Source organism: Hypanus sabinus, chromosome 13 (genome assembly GCF_030144855.1).
Source record: "Hypanus sabinus isolate sHypSab1 chromosome 13, sHypSab1.hap1, whole genome shotgun sequence".
NCBI classification, from domain to species: Eukaryota; Metazoa; Chordata; class Chondrichthyes; order Myliobatiformes; family Dasyatidae; genus Hypanus; species Hypanus sabinus.
The window spans coordinates 252235-271551 of NC_082718.1; the positions used below are offsets into that span (position 1 = coordinate 252235).

Here is a 19317-nt window from a genome sequence, read left to right on the forward strand (position 1 = left end):
TTTGATGTTGTGCACTATAAGCACTGCCAAATGAGAAATAGAGCAGCAAACCATAGGAATAATAGGGTTGTAAAAGTAGGCAATTGTAACTTCCCTCTTGACAAAGACACACATAGTACCAAAGAACGCTGGTGAGGTAATGAGGGACAAAGAAATGGCAGATGAACTTAAGTATTTTGCATCAGTCTTCATTGTGGAAGACACTAGCAGTGTGCCAGAGGTCCATGAGTGTCACTGTTATTACAAAGGAAGAAGTGCTAGGCAAACTGAAAGGTCCTAAGGTGGGTAAGTCACTTGGACCAGACGGGCTACATCCCAGGATTCTGAAAGAGGTTGCTGAAGAAATAGCAAATGCATTGGTTTTGATCTTTCAATAATCACTTAATTCTGGCATGGTTCCAGAGGACTGGAAAATTGCAAATGTCACTCCACTCTTTAAGGGAGGAAGGCAAAAGAAAGGAAATTATAGGCTAGTTAGCCTAAACTCAGTGGTTGGGAAAGTGTTGGAGTTCAACACTTATTAGGAGGTTTTGGAATACTTAGAGAGTCAAAGTCTGCTGGCTTCTGTAAAAGGAAATCTTGCTTGACAAATCTGTTATGAGTTCTTAGAGGAAGTAACAAGCAGGGCGGACAAAAGAGAGCCAGTGAATGTCATTTACTTGGATTTTCAGAGGCATTTGATAAGGTGCCACACGCGAGGCTGCTTAACAAGATAAAATTCCATGGTGTTACAGGAAAGATACTGGCATGGATAGAGGAATGGCAGACAGGAAGGAGGCAGCGAGTGGGAATAAAAGGGGCTTTTTCTGGTTGGCTGCCAGTGACTAATGGTGTTCCTCAGGGATCAGTATTGGGACCTCTACTTTTCATGTTGTTTGTCAGTGATTCAGATTATGGAATTGATGGCTCTGTGGAAAGGTAGGTAGTTCTGAGGAATTAATGTTATTTCAGAAGGGCAGACAAATTGGAAGAATGGGCAAAGAAGTGGCAGATGGAATACAGTGTTGGGAAACGTATGATAATGCATTTTGGTAAAAGGAAGAATAGTGCGGACTATTATCTAACTGGGGAGAAAATTCAAACATCAGAAGTGAAAAGGGTTTTGGAGTCCTCGTACAAGATTCCCAGAAGGTTAATTTACAGGTTGAGTCTGTGGTAAAGGTGTCAAATGCAAAATTGGCATTTACAAACGTATTTCAAGTGGAATAGAATATAAAAAGCAAGGAGATGATGTTGAGGCTTTATAAGACACTAGTCTTGGAGTATTGTCAACAGTTTTGGGCTCCATATCTCAGAAAGAATATGTTGACATTGGAGAGAGTCCAGAGGAGGTTCATAAGGATGATACTAGGAATGAAGTGGTTCACATAGGAGGTGCATTTGGCAGGTTTGGGCCTGTACTCACCAAGAATTTAGAAGAGTATGGGCGAATCTCATTAAAACCTACTGAATGTTGAAAGAACTAGATAGGGTGCATACTTCCTACAATTGGACTATCCATAACTAGAGGGGACAGCCTCAAATTTGAGGGGCGACCCTTCAGGACAGAGGTAAGGAGCAATTTTTTTTTTAGCCAGAGAGAAGTGAATACGTGGAATGTTCTACCATAGACAGCTGTGGATGCCAAAACCATGGGTATATTTAAAGCAAAAATTGATAGTTTCCTGGTTGGTCAGGGCATCATAGTGGATGTAATAGTGGATGTAATAGTGGATGTAATAGTGGATGTAATAGTGGATGTAATAGTGGATGTAATAGTGGATGTAATAGTGGATGTAATAGTGGATGTAATAGTGGATGTAATAGTGGATGTAATAGTGGATGTAATAGTGGATGTAATAGTGGATGTAATAGTGGATGTAATAGTGGATGTAATAGTGGATGTAATAGTGGATGTAATAGTGGATGTAATAGTGGATGTAATAGTGGATGTAATAGTGGATGTAATAGTGGATGTAATAGTGGATGTAATAGTGGATGTAATAGTGGATGTAATAGTGGATGTAATAGTGGATGTAATAGTGGATGTAATAGTGGATGTAATAGTGGATGTAATAGTGGATGTAATAGTGGATGTAATAGTGGATGTAATAGTGGATGTAATAGTGGATGTAATAGTGGATGTAATAGTGGATGTAATAGTGGATGTAATAGTGGATGTAATAGTGGATGTAATAGTGGATGTAATAGTGGATGTAATAGTGGAGCAGACTTAATGGGCTGAATGGCCTAATTCTTCTCCTATATATCTTATGATCTCCTATGGAATTAGATGGAGGAGAATTTGTCGTGTACCCAGGAAGATGCTCAAATAATATGGAGATGACTTTACTAAGAGGGGGATACTTGACCTCTTCTTGGGAAATACAGCCAAAGTGTCAGAGGGGGCATAGTTTGGAACCAGTTTTATTTTAATTTTAAAGTAGGTTTGGAAAAAATGATAGGACTAGTACACAAGTGAAAGCCCTAAAGTGGGGCATAGCTCATTCTGATGGCATTAGACAGGAACTTGTTGAAAGTTTGTCAGCAGTTAAAGACATCTGGCAAGGTGACTATAAGAATGGCTCAGAGAGTGAAGCAAGGGCTGGCAAGGGTAGGAAAGCCTGGCTGATGAAGATCATTAAGGCTCATCAATGAGGCAGCAAATGTCAGGTAAAGGCAGTAGGACTAAACAAACAAGGGAAGCACACTTCGACATTAACAGGAGTTTGCAGTCTTAAAGTGTATAAAGCAAGATTTCTGACTAGCTTAACCTGCGTGACAGCGATTATACTCTAAATGTCTTTATTCTTTGTTGCGCACAGAGGCTTGCTGTATTAAGTGACCTATATGAATTCTAGAGAATATTTTAATGGATTTGTACCTACCTAACAGTTGAGATTTGAAACTCATCCACAGTAATCAACTTCCAGGACCCACCAAGAAACTCCTTACACCAGGCATACGCTTGAACTTTGGCCTCCCAGTTCACTTCCTCGCTCCGACCATCCTTATACTGCTCGGCCTCGGAATCCTCGTATTCCTCATCGCTAATTCTGGGCTCCTCCCTTCTCAGGTTGGGGTTCCTGGAGTGCTCTCTGTTCCCAATACTGCGTAGCCGATGAGGGTCCGGGGCCACTGCGTTACAAGCACCGTCTCCTTCACATAAAGCTTTGGCCTCCATGTTCCCTTTACTATTAGTTGTTAGCCAGGGAGCAGAAATACAAAGAAAATTATGTAGAACAAATATCAACCAACGTTCAACGGTTCTGACTGACAACAAGCACCCCCTTGAAACATTAACACGCTGAGTGGGCTTAGGGTCTCTGACTGTCCCCTCAAGCGGGGACAACTATACAACTTAAAGTAGATAGAATGATCGTCACACTGAAACGACGACCAAAATTTTTTCACCTCCAGAATATAGATGCCACAGCTGCCTAACACAGTGACTACAACCGAAAACACATTCCGAACTGAACAGGTCCACAGATCACATGCCCCACTTCCTCTACGGGAAAGCAGTCGAACCAGGAAGAGGCGGAGACACGCATCTCATCGACAGCTATGGTCTGCGTCTCAACGTGACCCCTTACGGAGGTTGAATAGTTCAGGGGGAACCAATTGATTGGCACCAATTTTTATCCAATCAAATACAGCAAATACAATCGCAAGCTAGATGATGTTGGGCGGAACGCGGCGATCTTTGAACGACGGCACTTTTAGCCAATAGTGTCGAAGAGAAGCAATAGTATGCTCCGATTTGTACAGCAAAGTGAAGAAAAGGCGCGTCTCCTTGATTAACAAGAAATTTTGCCAATCAACAGTGAAGATCGGGGTAATAGTCCAGTTCATTTAGGCGGGGTCATTTGGTGAATGGTAAGGCTGTTGACAAATGGAGTGTGAGGGCGCGAAGTCACGATCGGCAGCTACAGAAGGCAAAGGTAACTTGCGTAGCTGGGGATGAGAATTCGATATCTTTACCTGCGTTATTGACTGCTTTTAAATGTTGTTTTGTTTGCTGAACGCTTCGATTTCATCTCAGTGTTTTAGCTGAACATTGATTCGGAGATTTGTAGACGGCTAATAACAGCTGTTGTAATCTCGGTGGTGTCTCAAAGTAAATGTGTTTCAAAAGTACATATATGCCACCCTGAGATTCGTTTTCTTGCAGCCATACTTAGTATTTAATTAGTCATGGCGGAAATGTTGGCCAACAGACGTTGTTTTGGCTGTTGAGTTATTTTTTTACAGATTATTTTCCCATGTTTATTTTATTTTTCGAATATTAAGGGCTAATTACGAAGTGGAGTAAACTGACACGAGGAAATCTGCAGATGCTGGAAATTCAAGCAACACACACAAAATGCTAGTGGAACACAGCAGGCCAGAAACACTGTCGACGTTTTGGGCCAAGACCCTTCGTCAGGATTAACTGAAAGGAAAGATAGTAAGAGATTTGAAAGTAGTGGGGGGAGGGGAAATGCAAAATGATAAGAGAAGACCGGAGGGGGTGGGGTGAAGCTGAGAGCCAGAAAGATGATTGGCAAAAGGGATACAGAGCTGGAGAAGGGAAAGGATCATGGGACGGGAGGCCTAGGGCGAAAGAAAGGGAGGGGAGCACCAAAGGGAGATGGAGAATAGACAGAGTGATGGGCAGAAAGAGAGGGGGGAAAAATCTAAATATATCAGGGATGGGGTAAGAAGGGGAGGAGGGGCATTAACGGAAGTTAGAGAAGTCAATGTTCATGCCATCAGGTTGGAGGCTACCCAGCCAGTGTTGTTCCTCCAACCTGAGTGGCTTCATCTTGACAGTAGAGGAGGCCATGGATAGACATATCGGAATGGGATGTGGAATTAAAATGTGTGGCCACTGGGAGATTCTGTTTTCTGTGGTGGACAGAGCGTAGGTGTTCAGCGAAACAGTCTCCCAGTCTGCGTCGGTTCTCACCAATATATAAAAGGCCACTCTGGAGCATCGAACGCAGTATACCACACCAGCCAACTCACAGGTGAAGTGTTGCCTCACCTGGAAGGACTGAATGGCAGTGAGGGAGGAAGAATAAACTAACGTCGTCTTCGCTGTGTGTGTTGGTATCAGGGTGTAATCTGCTGCTAACATTGTATAGTCTAATGATGTACATTGTGGCCTACTGGAATACTCTCTGTAACCCAGATTATGCACAAAAAATGGCCAATTCTCATACAAAAAAGGTTATCTAAAGCTGGAGAATTTAGTACTGAGTCCTGCATAGTTCCCGGATAGAAGATGAGATTTTTTTGAGTGTGACTTGTATTTACTGCTATCTTGCGTGCCTTGTGCTGTGTATGACTTGCTGTGTTTTGCACCTTGGCTCTGGAGTAACGCTGTTTCTTTTGATTGTATTCATGTATGGTTGAATGACAATTAAACTTGAACTTGAAAAGCTCCTGATATATTAACTTTTTTTCATGGGATTGTTCTCGTGAACCTTCTCTGGCCTCTTTCCAATGCCAGCGCAGCCTTTCTTAGGTGGCGGCGGGTGGGGTCCAAAACTGCTCACAATAAAAGGGTTCCTTGGGGCCTATTTCATGTAGAATGGAGGTACAGAGACTTTGTATATGCATGGTGCAGAATTACCAGTTAGGACCAGAAAATTGAAATATTCAAATTACAGAAGGCCCCAAGTGTCATGGATGTACAACTGGCCCTTAACAGCCACATCAGTTTAAGTTATTATAAAAACTTTATTTCATCCATTACTGTCTGCTGGCTTCATTAATTAACTTATTTATAAATCAGTTCTGATAAAGGATCTTGGACTTGGAACAAAATAAAAAACACAAAATGCTGGCAGAACTCAGTAGGCCAGACAGCATCTATGGGAGGAGGTAGTGATGACATTTTGGGCCGAAACCCTTCATCAGTAGTGAAGTAATATGGAATGGTCAAGGGGGGATAAGAAGTGGGGGGAGGGATGAAGTAGAGAGCTGGGAAGTGATAGGTTGGAGGGAAATGGGCTAGGGGGAAGGTGGAGAATATGGGAAATAAAAGAGAAAGAAAGGTAGGGCTGGGGGGAGATTATAGTAAGGGGGGAAAGAGAAAGAGAACCAGACTAAAATTATAGATAGGGATGGGGTAAGGTTAGTCTGGTTCTCTTTCTCTTTTTTTCGCCCTCACTATAATCTCCCCCCAGCCCTACCTTTCTTTCTTTTATTTCCCATATTCTCCACCTTCCCCCTAGCCCATTTCCCTCCAGCCTATCACTTCCCAGCTCTCTACTTCATCCCTCCCCCCTCGACCATCCCATGTTACTTCACTCCTGATGAAGGGTTTCGGCCCGAAACGTCATCACTACCTCCTCCCAGAGATGCTGTCTGGCCTGCTGAGTTCTGCCAGCATTTTGTGTTTTTTATTTATTTCCAGCATCTGCAGATTCACTCGTGTTGCCTTTGGACTTAGAACAACTGTTTCTCTCTCCACAGAGGCCCCCAATCTGATTTTTTTTCTCATTAATATTTGTTTTAGAATTCAATGAGAAAAAGGATAGGCTATTGAAAGGAAATTGTGTCTTAAATTTTATTAGAGTATTTTATAATGATCTATGGGTTGGAAATAATGACAAAGAGGGACAAGGAAAGGGACATTTTTTTAAAAAAAAGAATGAAGAGGCAGTATGGGCAAGAATGTGTGTGCTTGTGTACATTTGTCTTGCTGTCTGCATGTGGTTAGAGTGTGAGTAGGCATTGCCTTTGTATTTGCAATGGCATGCAAAAGTTCAGGCACCCCTGGTCAAAATTTCTGTTACTGTGAAAAGCTAAATGAGTAAAAGATAACCTGTTTTTCAAAAGGCATAAAGTTAAAGATGACACATTTCTTTAATGTTTTAAGCAAGATTACTTTTTTATTTCCATCTTTTATGGTTTCAAAATAACAAAAAAGGAAAAGGGCCCAAAACAAAAGTTTGGGCACCCTGCATGGTCAGTACTTAGTAACACCCCCCTTGGCAAGTATCACAGCTTGTAAATGCTTTCTGTAGCCAGCTAAGAGTCTTCCAATTCTTGTTTGGGGGATTTTCACCCATTCTTCCTTGAAAAAGGCTTCTAGTTCTGTGAGATTCTTGGGCCATCTTGCATGTACTGCTCTTTTGAGGTCTATCCACCCACAGATTTTCGATGATGTTTAGGTCAGGGGATTGTGAGGGCCATGGCATAAAATTCAGCTTGCGTCTCCTGAGGTATTAATATTCCATTGTGGATTTTGAGGTGTGTTTAGGATCATTATCCTGTTGTAGAAGCCATCCTCTTTTCACCTTCAGCTTTTTTTTTTACAGATGGTGTGATGTTTGCTTCCAAAAATTGCAGGTATTTAATTGAATTCATTCTTCCCTCTACCTGTGAAATGTTCCCCATGCCACTGGCTGCAAAACAAGCCCAAGTGCTTAACAGTTGGAGAGGTGTTCTTTTCATGAAACCCTGCACCCTTTTTTTTCTCCAAACATACCTTTGTTCATTGCGGCCAAAAAGATCTATTTTAACTTCATCAGTCCACAGGAGTTGTTTCCAAAATGCATCAGGCTTGTTTAGATGTTTCTTTGCAAACTTCTGGCACTGAATTTTGTGGTGAGGACTCGGGAAGGATTTTCTTCTGATGACTCTTCTGTGAAGGTCATATTTGTGCAGGTGTTGCTGCACAGTAGAACAGTACACCACCACTCCAGGGTCTGCTAAATCTTCCTGAAGGTCTTGCAGCCAAACGGGAATTTTGATTTGCCTTTCTAGCAATCCTACGAGCAGTTCTCTTGGAAAGTTTTCTTGGTCTTCCAGACCTCAACTTGACCTCCACCGTTCCTGTTAACTGCCATTTCTTAATTACATTACGAACTGAGGAAACGGCTACCTGAAAACGCTTTACTATCTTCTTATAGCGTTCTCCTGCTTTATGGGCATAATTTATTTTAATTTTCAGAGTGCTAAGTAGCTCCTTAGAGGAGCCCACGGCTGCTGATTTTTGGGACAAGATTTGAGTCAGGGTATTTATAAAGCTTTGAAATTTGCATCACTTGGCCTTTCCTAATGATGACTGTGAACAAGCCATAGCCCTAACAAGCTAATTAAGGTCTGAGATCTTGGTAAAAGTTAACTGAGAGCTCAAATCTCTTGGGGTGCCCAAACTTTTGCATGGTGCTCTTTTCCTTTTTTCACTCTAAAATTGTACAAAACAAAAATAATACACTAACCTTGCTTAAAATGTTGAAAACAATGTTTCACCTTTAGCTTTATGACTTTTGGAGATCAGTTAATCTTCTACTCACTGAACTATTCACAGTAACAGAAATTTTGACCAGGGGTGCCCAAACTTTTGCATGCCACTGTATGCCTGTATACAAGTGTACAGTGGTCCTTGTTACTAATGCAAGAACTCATTATGTCCAGACTAAGTGAAAGCTGAAATGTGACAGTTAATCCATGTTACAAGGAATCATGTACTGTCATCTTGTACTCTTCAAGTTAATTCCATTAATCTGGCTCCTAAACAGCAGCAGAAATCATGCTGAAGGAAAATCAATATTGAAAGAGTCAAACAATGCAAAGAAAGCTGATTTAATAGATGAAAAACAGGCTTTAACCTGATTGATTTACGTTCCAGTTGGCAATGCCTAAAAATGTGGAGATCAAGGCTGCAGTGCATGACTGGAATCGGCTTGTAGAAAATGCTAAAAGACTAAGCAAATCAGAAGGCATTTTAATAATGCAGGAAGACACGTTTTTCAACGTTTCTAAAGGACGCCTTAAATTGCGAAATCTGAAGGTGAGGGAATTGCCTTCATATTATGATTGATAGAAAGTGCTAATCTTGTGTACATGTGTGAGCTGTGTATTGGCTCAGTCAAGAATTAGGAAATCCAATGGGAAATGCTTTTCTCCTGTTGGGTGATGATGTGGAATCACAATCTTGAGAGGTCTGCCAACTTTTCATGCTCTATTTTTATATCTCATTATCTTTTGCTTTTTATAACTTGCAACTTTCCAATCTACTAGATTTCTATTTTTTTTGGAAGCTTGTTAATGTATTTCAAGTCTTTGGGACTGTTTAGCCAAACATACAATGTAAGTGGAGTGCACCAATTTTACTGTATATAGTCCAAACAATTCTAAAGATATTCTAGTGTCCTCTTTACCTTTAACCATTCAATATGGTTTATCCTAATCAATTCTCATTCTTTTAAATTTGCCTTCTAAATTTAAACCCTTGATTTATGACTCCACCCAGGCAAATGGTCAATATTTACAAGCATCGGAATGTCTACTGATCCTGGTTTGTTGCTTATCAACATTTCCTTTGCCTTAACAATTCTTCAATATTCTGATCATTGAAAATACTGCTCTAGGAGCCTTTCGGATCCATGTTGTTGTAGCTCAGAATGAAAATTAAAAGCTATTATTGTATTTGCACTTTTATTCTATATATTTTGTGATCTCACAATTTACAGGAGTGTCATTAAGTTCATTCTCTGAATTTGGGTCTGTAACAGCCTCTAATTGTCTTGGAAAAAGTAATGATGAGCAACCCTTTTGAACACCTGGTTTATAAATTCCTACTCAACCATATAAGGTTGGCATTGCATATCCCAGTCCTGCTAGCATGTGACCTGGACTTAGAGCTGTGTCTTAGTTGTATGAGAAATTTTAAGTGGCAGATAAACTCCCTTGATGTGAAGGACAGTCATTCAAATCATTATATATAATTGGATCCATTTTTAACCAACATAATAGCAGTATATGCATTTTAAAATCTATCATGTTAATCTTCAACTGTGAGAAGTAGTTACAGTTTATCTCTTGTTTCTATTCCTTTATGATTTCTGCTTTGCTTACCATTTGTTGTTGTTTTTGTTTCAGAATGAAGATGGAGGCCAGCTCATATTCTATAACCGAGCTGATATGGATGGACCCAAGCTCTCAGACTATTCTATATACCCCACTGGGAATCCTGATGCACTTACGGTGGGTACTGGAATCTTCCAATCACCTTGAGATCTATTTTTGTCATGAATTCTATTTGATGTGAGTTGTGCAAACCAATATAAAATTCTCTATAGGGGCTCTGATTTGTTTAGGAAATTGTGATTTTTGAAAGAAAAATGCTCTATATGTTGTTTGTGTACCTGACCTTTCAACTTGAATCAGAATCAGGTTTATTATCACTGGCATGTGATGTGAAATTTGTTAACTTAGCAGCAGTTCAATGTAATTCATAATCTAGCAGAAAAAATAATAAATCAAATAAAAATAATAAATCAACAAGTAAATAAATATATTGAATATTTTTTTTTTAAATGTACAAAAACACAAATACTATATATTTTTTTAATGTGAGGTAGTGTCCAAAGATTCAATTTAGGAATCGGATGGCAGAGGGGAAGAAGCTGCTCCTGAATCGCTGTGTGCCTTCAGGCTTCTGTACCTCCTACCTGATGGTAACAGTGAAAAAAGGGCATACCATGGGTGCTAGAGGTCCTTGATAATGGACGCTGCCATTCTGAGACACTGTTCCCTAAAGATGTCCTGGGTAATTTGTAGGCTAGTGCCCAAGATGGAGCTGACTAGATTTACAACCTTCTGCAGCTTCTTTCGGTCCTGTGCTGTAGCCCCTTCTTACCAGACAGTGATGCAGCCTGTCAGAATGCTCTCCACGGTACAACTATAGAAGTTTTTGAGTATTTATTCACCTGCCAAATCTCTTCAAACTCCTAATGAAGTATAGCCGCTTAGCACATGCTTTCTTTATAAGTGCATCCACATGTTGGGACCAGGTTAGGTAATCAGAGATCTTGACACCAAGGAACTTGAAGCTGCTCGCTCACTCCACTTCTGATCCCTCTGAGGATTAGTATATGTTCTTTCGTCTTACATTTCCTTAAGTCCACAATCAGCTCTTTTGTCTTACTGATGTTGAGTGCCAGACTGTTGCTGTGCCACCACTCCACTAGTGCTGTATGCCCTCTCGTCACCACCTGAGATTCTACCAACAATGGTTGTATCATCAGCAAATTTATAGATGGTATTTGAGTAATGCCTAGCCACACAGTCGTGTATATAGAGAGTAGAACAGTAGGCTAAGCACACACCCCAAGGCTGCATCAGTGTCAATCGTCAGGAGGAGGATATGTTATCATCAATCCACACAGACTGGTCTTCCGGTTAGGAGGTTGAGGATCCAATTGCAGAGGGAAGTACAGAGGCCCAGGTTCTGCAACTTCTCAGTCAGGATTGTGGCAATGATGGTATTAAATGCTGAGGAATTGAACTCCAAACTCCGACCCGAACTGTTGTGCTAACAGCTATGAGCTCCGCTACTGCTATTCGCTAAAGTCGAATTCAATTCCATTTTCAGCATTTTCTTTTGTTCATATTTATTCTGTGCTATTTGCCCTGTTTTATAGATGTCTTTACAGCCTTTCTCACTAAAGGAAACACTTCTAATTTACTCAATCTTTTTGTATTAGATTTATGAAGCTTTGATAACATGCTTACTTGGTACACAGAATTGAGTGCAGTATGCTGAATTGGAAGTGGCTGCCTCACCTTGAAAGAGTATTTGTGTCCCTGGATGTCAGATTAAAGGCTAGGTTTTGCACTCCTTTGGATGAATAGCAAAAAAATTTGCTATAAGAACATCACTGGCTTTCTGTGTAACTTAATGTTGTAGTGGTGTGCTACATGCAGCGCTGCAATAACGACACGGAGTCAGTGAGCTGCAGTCACAGAAGAGGTTTATTCAAACTTCGTGGCCTCGCTTTAAAGCCTTCCTGAGCCCGCCCTCCCCGGGCAGGAATGCTATAGGGGGCGAGTATTCACAGTCCTGTCCCGCACACGGGCTTTTCCCCTTGCTGGTGAAGCAGGCTTGGGCCCTGCCTCAATGCCGGCGTGCGCCGCTTTGTGAGCCGGTTCGAGTGCGCTGGGAAGTGGGTCGCCACAATGTTTTATTTCTACTTCAGTTGTGATATTTGATACCGTCCAGATGTACAATAAAATAGACACTTCTAATAATAATCTAGGCCAAAAATGTATTGAGGCATGTAAAGAAGTAGCAAACCTGCTTATTTCTTTGCAAGACCTAAATTGAAAATTGCAGGAATAGAACTCTGAAATTTCCTGTTGTGATTCTTTAGTAGACTATACCATAGGACTGTGTCCAGAAATGTATAAAAGTGCTCAATCAACTGCGTATATAGGTTATCATTTATTTCCCCTATAAATAATTAACCTAGTATCAAGACTAGTTCTTATAGATGCATACAGGATAACTGACTAGAAATAATAAATTCAATACCCCTGATAAGTATACTTTTATCAAATCTTCCCTCATTCTCCATTGCACTAGGAAGTAAAGTCCTAACCTGTTCAAGCAACACACACAAAAAAATGCTGGTGGAATGCAGCAGGCCAGGCAGCATCTATAGGGAGGAGCGCTGTTGATGTTTCAGGCTGAGACCCTTCGTCAGGACTAACTGAAAGGAAAGATAATAAGAGATTTGAAAGTAGGAGGGGGAGGGGAAAATGCAAAATGATAGGGGACCGGAGGGGGTGGGGTGAAGCTGAAAGCTGGAAAGGTGATTGGCAAAAGGGATACAGAGCTGGAGAAGGGAAAGGATCATGGGACAGGAGGCCTAGGGAGAGAAAAAGGGGGAGGGGAGCACCAGAGGGAGATGGAGAACAGGCAGAGTGATGGGCAGAAAGAGAAGGGGAAAAAAGGAGGGGGGGGAAAAAACTAAATAAATCAGGGATGGGTTAAGAAGGGGAGGAGGGGCATTAACGGAAGTTAGAGAAGTCAATGTTCATGCCATCAGGTTGGAGGCTACCCAGCCTGTATACAAGGTGTTGTTCCTCCAACCTGAGTGTGGCTTCATCTTGACAGTAGAGGAGGCTATGGATAGACATATCGGAATGGGAATGGGACGTGGAATTAAAATGTGTGGCCACTGGGAGATCCTGTTTTCTCTAGCGGACAGAGTGTGCATGCAGGAGGCAGCGCCAATGCAGTCATCGATGTAGCAAAGGAAAAGAGAAGGACGGATACCTGTATAGGCTTGGAACCACAAAGCCAACAAAAAGGCAGGCATAACTGGGACTCATGCGGGTGCCCATGGCTCCACCTTTGGTCTGTAGGAAGTGGGTGGAGCCAAAGGAGAAATTATTGAGAGTAATAACTAATTCTGCTAGACGGAGGAGAGTGGTGGTAGAGGGGAATTGGTTAGGGCTGGAATCCAAAAAGAAGTGGAGAGCTTTGAGACCTTCCATACCCCTCTTTTCCTTCGCTACATCGATGACTGCAATGGCACTGCCTCCTGCACGCATGCTGAGCTCGTTGACTTCATTAACTTTGCCTCCAATGTTCACCCTGCCCTCAAATTTACCTGGACCATTTCTGACACTCCCTTCCCTTTCTTGATCTTTCTGTCTCCATCTCTGGAGATGGCTTATCTACTAGAAGCCTACAGACTCTCACAGCTACCTGGACTATTCCTCTTCCCACCCTGTCTCTTGCAAAAATGCTATCCCCCTTCTCACAATTCCTCCGTCTCTGCCGCATCTGCTTTCATGATGAGTCTTTTCATTCCAGGACGAAGGAGATGTCCTCCTTTTTTAAACAAAGGAGCTTCCCTTTGTAACACTTACCCAAAAGGCTGGTATATGTCTAAGGGAAACGGAGTTCCAGCAACTCACCAACCCACCTCCCGTTCGCGCAGGTGCTGTGAGAATCGAGTTTATGCCTTGCGCCCGCCAACAGTATCAAACCTACAACAAATACCGTTATGAAATACACTTTAAAGAGTTTACTGAAATTAAAAGAGTATTAGGCAATACTAACTATATATATATATATAAAATATAAAAGGAAAAAAACAAAAGGCACCAACTTATCAAAGTTCAGTCTGTTTAGTGCACTCGTTGGAGCTCAATCAACGATCCAATCGACCCATCCGACCGCCACGCTGTCGCACCTGGGACCACCCCGGTGGTCTTATGAGCAGTCCAGCGCACGTCCACCTTCCTCAGCGTCTCCCTCCCGACTCCCCTCACACCAAAAACCCACGAAAACACCTCCCCCAAGTTCCCAGCATCACAAGACACAATAACATTCCCCATTGATTAACAAATGAATACAATTACCATATCAGCCATTCTAAAGCGAAACAACGGCGAGAGAAACACTTATCCGACAAAGAAGCATTCCTACTTGTAACAAACCAAAGAAGCCATTTTGAGTAACATACACAGGACATTGTACATTCTCTCCCCACCAGCAAATGTCATGCCCTCATGGCATTACTAGAGTTCCCCAAAGCTTCTTGCAACCCACAAAACCCAACCCAGGTGCAGAAAGCAGTGACATAACTACCCAGAGCAGTAGAAATCACACTCGGTTCTCCCGGTACCACATATGTCAACCGCTCTGGGGGGCGCCTAATCCTCTGAGATCTCCATACTCCTTCTGCCCCACTGGGCTCCCTCGTCACCTGCGAACCCCCTCTCTCGGACACCCCAGGTCTACCTGACAGACCCTCACCCCCTTCCTCACGGGGGGTCCTCCCTCATCTGAGATCTCTCCGGCTCACGCTCGGGTTCCACCCTCTCTCCCACCAATGTTGGCTGCCTCTCCATCTGACCCTCAAGACCTTCCCTCCTCTCACCCAATTCAGTATGGGAAGGGCCAGGAGCCTCCTCTCCTGGTACTGGAGCACCAGCGAATGGGAACAGGGGCCACTCATCTGAGTCGTCCTCTTCCGGATCGGTAGCCATTCCCGGGTGAGGGACCCATCCCCGCTCTTCAGCAGCGGGCTTTTCCCTTTCTCCGCACCCTCGCAGACTCCTTGTACTAGGCGTAACCTCCCACTCGGGCTCCTTATCCACCTGCACTGCTTGACCCGGGGCAGCAGGTGATTCCGATGGAGTACCTTGCTAGGCCCTTTCCCATCCTCAGGTTTCACCCAGTAAACTGGCAGGTTCGGCATCTGGCTCTCTATTACATAGGGGATGGCCGCCCATCGATCTGCCAACTTGTGCTTACCAGGGAGTCCCAAATTCCGTAAAAGGACCCGGTCGCCCGGCAATAATTGGACAAACTTCACCTTTCGATCATACCGCATCTTATTCCTCTGATTTTGTTTGGTAGCCGCCGCCTCGGCCAACTCGTACGCCCGCTGTAACTCCCTCTTCATGTCGGACACATACTTTAGATGGGACTTCCCGGGTAATTCACCCACTCCACCCCCAAAACACAAGTCAATGGGCAACCTCGCTTCCTGCCTGAACATCAGATAATAGGGCGAATACCCTGTAGCATCATTGCGAGTACAATTGTAACAGTGAACCAATTGTCCAATATGATGACTCCACCTGCTTTTCTGCCCAATCTCCAGCGTCCCGAGCATATCCAACAGGGTCCTGTTGAACCTCTCTGGCTGAGGATCTCCCTGTGGGTGATAAGGGGTAGTCCTGGATTTCTCAACCCCAAGCATATTCAGTAATTCATGGATAAGGCGGCTCTCAAAGTCCCGCCCCTGATCACTATGGATTTGCCTGGGAAGGCCGTAATGCACAAAATACTTCTCCCATAACACCTTTGCCACTGTCGTCGCCTTCTGATCCTTAGTGGGAAATGTCTGAGTATAGCGAGTGTAATGATCGGTGATGACTAAGACATTCGCGGTGTTGCTGGTGTCAGGCTCAATCGACAGGAAATCCATACATACCAGGTCCAGAGGTCCCGCACTCTGCAAGTGCGACAGTGGAGCCACCAACGCTGGCAGGGTCTTCCTCCGGATGCAACGACTGCATCCCCTACAGTATTCTTCGACTTCCCCCCTCATCCGGGGCCAGTAGGACCGGTCTTTGAGTAATCCATAGTTCTTTTCCACCCCCAAGTGTCCAGAATCATCATGTAAGGCCTGGAGTACAGCCTGCCGAAACTCCTGCGGCAGGACCAGTTGCCAACAGTGGGGTTGGTCTGGAGGCGCCATTACCCGGTACAAGATTTGGTTCTTTAACTTCAACCGAGACCACTCCTTCAACAACAGAGGCACACATGGGTGTTTCGCCTTCTCAGTCAATGCCCCATCCCCCTTCTTGACCGCTCTCCACACTGTGCCAATGCCCGGGTCATTTTGTTGAGCAGTTGCCACTTCCCCCGGACTCCGGCAACTGTTTAGTCCGCAGTGCGGTCAGGTCACAGTAAGCTAGTGGTATGGCGTCGTCAAAAACCCCCAAATGGTCCACGGCTCGTTCCAGCCTCCCTCTTCCCTCGGCCTTCACGGTGATAGCAAACTGACACATCGCCTTCACTCCAGGGGCTGGGACACTCTCCTACTCCTCGTCCCTCTCCTGTTCTCCCGGCTCCCGACGAGACAAAGCATCCGCATCGACATTCTTGCTTCCGGGGCGGTACCTCAGGCTGAAATCATATACCGACAAGCCGCCAGCCACCGATGTCCTGTGGCATCCAGCTTCACCGAAGTCAAAATATAAGTGAGAGGATTGTTATCCGTTCTCACCTCAAACTTGGCTCCGTACAGGTAATCGCCCAGCTTGTCCACCACAGCCCACTTCAGCGCCAGGAACTCCAACTTGTGAGTGGGATAGTTTCTCTCCGATGGCGACAAGCTTCGGCTGACAAAGGCTACCGGCCTCAATGCTTTGCCATGCTCCTGGTACAGAACAGCCCCGAGACCCTCTCGGCTGGCATCCATGTGCAGCACATATGGCTTCTGGGGATCGGCAAAAGCCAACACCGAGGCCTGGGTCAGTGCCCTTTTCAAAGATCGGAACGCCTCTTCACATTGATCATCCCATCTCGAGCCAAAAGGTTCCGCCGGGTTCCAGTATCCTCCAGAGTCCTGCCTCTGGTCCCCCGTCCTCTTCTTTCCCACCGGGGATAACCACACAACAGCTGAGTCAACGGGTGACACACTTTGGCGTATCCTTTCACAAATCGCCGGTAATACCCACAGAACCCCAAAAATGAGCGCAGAGCGCCCACTTTCTGGGGTCTTGGCCAGGTGGTCACGGCCTCTATCTTGGTTGGATCAGTAGCCACTCCCTCTCGCGAAATGATATGACCAACGTAGCTAACCGACGACTTGCAGAACTGGCATTTGTCCAGGGAAAGCTTCAACCCTTCTTCATTAAGCCGGCCCAACACCTTCAACAGCCTCTCCTCATGTTCCTCCAAAGTCGATCCAAACACTATCAAATCGTCCAGGTACACCAGCACCTCTAACAGATTCATATCCCCCACAGTTCTCTCCATGAGCCTCTGGAAGGTGGCTGGGGCTCCTGATATGCCTTGGGGCATTCGTTCGAACTGAAAGAACCCGTGGGCAGATAAAAGCAGTCTTCTCTTTATCGCCCGCACTCATCGGGATCTGGTAATACCCACTTCTTAAATCCAGCACACTGAACCACTTTGCACCGCTCAGGCAGGCCAACGCATCCTCGACTCTTGGGACAGTATATTGATCAGGGACAGTTCGCCAATTCAACGTCCTGTAGTCAACACACATGCGCACTCGCCCATTCTTCTTCCGTGCCACCACTATTGGGGACGCATAAGGACTTCGGGACTCAGCTATGATTCCGGCCTCCTTCAACTTGCACAAGTGCTGTTGCACGTCCTCAACATCTGTCGGAGCCAGCCGCCGGGATCTCTCAGAACGGGGTGTCCTCCATCACCTGGATGGTGTGGCTTTTGGAGCAGCCAACATCAAACTCGCCCTGAGAAAAAACAGCTTCCATCTTCAGCATCTTCTCCACTAGCCGGTGTTTCCACTCCAGCGACACAGTTAAAGACTTCAGCGGTCAGCTCCCTTTGATGCTCTGATCCCTCCCCGTTAGGGGTCCTCACTGGTGCGCTAGACATTACCATCACCGGGAACAGATGTGCCAGCGGCATTCCCCTCTTAAAGGTGATTTCTCTTGCCGTGGTGTTCCTGACACTTATAGCTATACGCCTTGCATGTACCACCCCTGGTCTCTGCACTTCGGGCCTCACCAGCGCCCCCGCTGGAAATCGTGTCTCCCCTTCAAGATTGTCTGGTGCGTCTACTAACAGGGCTTCTCCCGTCAGCACTCCTAGGAATCTGGGGGTCCCCATCACTAGTGCTACCTCCCCTGGTCGGATCACCTTGGACCTTGCCTGTGTACACCACACCGTCCCTCGTTTACACTCCGGGTCCAGCACTAGGGAGGCAACCCCTTCTTCGAACACTGCTCGAAACACTGGATGCACTGAGAGGGTCTCCAGAAAGTCTTCACCCCCCCCCTTCTCCTTACAAGCTCCCAGGAGCCGTCGCACCACAGGGGAGTTGGTCCCCACCAGGAGGGCAGCACCACCGGTTTCCACCGGGTCAGGACACACCAACACCAACGTCTCAATAGCTTCGGACACTCCCACATCGCCCTCCAAGAACTCCAATCTCACCGATAGGTACCCATCGGACGGGTAGTCACCCTCGCTCACACCCCAAATCTGCAGGGCGTCAAATGGGGTTACGGGGAAATGCTTTAGATATTGATTGTAGAAAGACCAGTACAATAAGGTCACCTGCGATCCTGTATCAAGAACGGCTTTTGCGTAAACTCGCTCTATCCATAGACCCACACTGGCACGGGGTCCTACCAGTCTATCCGGAATAGAGGAGTGGGCACCCGGTGGTCCCCTGGCTGATCTCTGGGAACGTGTTCCTCCAGAGGCTCCAGTCCGTTCCCTCATTGAGCCTCTCCTAAGTTTCCCGACACCTCTCCCTTTTTAGTCGTAGGGGGGCTTGTCCTCCGCGGGACTCCTTGTCTCTCACAATCCCACCTAAAGTGTCCCTCCTCTCCACAGCTATAGCACACGCTCGGCCGCCCACAGTCCCGCCTGAAATGCCCCTCTTTCCCACAGTTAAAGCACACGCTGCCTGCCGCCCATCCTCTCCCAGGATGGCTCCCACTCCCAATCCACTGCACTGATCGCCCCTGAGAGTGGGTACCTCCCCTGTCCCTCCCCTCCAGAGGGGGTTCCCTACTCCCCGGGGGGTTGTCATTCCTCCACCCAGCCACCACTTCCTGTATCACTGAGGATCGCTCCCGTAGGCCCACGCCCATTTTCCGCCCCAACGCTCTCTCTTCCTCTCGCACCTCTCTAATCAGTTGCCCGAACGATGGAGGGGGATCTTTCCTATAAGCCTGCCGAATAGTCCACGCCACCTTGTCCTCCTCCAGAGAGCCACTGAATATCTAACTCATCCTCACGCTAGCCACGTCAGTCGCCTTCACTACCCCCCGGCGCCATGAGAGCATCCCCTCCATCCTAAA

The 19317-nt window shown here is 45.2% G+C and overlaps 2 protein-coding genes across 8 annotated transcripts in view; one reads left to right on the top strand and one right to left on the bottom strand.

Annotated features, from left to right (window-relative positions):
* chkb (choline kinase beta) overlaps window positions 1–3547 on the bottom strand; it is a 43920-nt gene extending 40373 nt beyond the window's left edge. The window contains exons 1-2 of one of the 3 annotated variants that reach the window (XM_059986953.1): window positions 3394–3547; window positions 2868–3173 (exon numbers count right to left, since the gene is read on the bottom strand). In XM_059986953.1, coding sequence (XP_059842936.1) covers window positions 2868–3163 — 296 coding nt within the window. In that variant the 5' untranslated portion in view covers window positions 3164–3173; window positions 3394–3547. Of the gene's footprint in view, window positions 1–2867 lie in introns of all 3 variants that reach the window. The other 2 variants (XM_059986952.1, XM_059986954.1) reach the window with 2 other exon arrangements.
* The window catches only part of LOC132403565 (uncharacterized), a 91089-nt gene that overhangs the window by 68262 nt on the left and 3510 nt on the right, over window positions 1–19317 (top strand). For 3 of the 5 annotated variants that reach the window (XM_059986955.1, XM_059986957.1, XM_059986959.1), the window contains 2 exons: window positions 8609–8770; window positions 9862–9966. In XM_059986955.1, the coding sequence (XP_059842938.1) occupies window positions 8609–8770; window positions 9862–9966 (267 nt within the window). Of the gene's footprint in view, window positions 1–3684; window positions 3924–4291; window positions 4430–8608; window positions 8771–9861; window positions 9967–19317 lie in introns of those variants that run through there. The other 2 variants (XM_059986956.1, XM_059986958.1) reach the window with 2 other exon arrangements.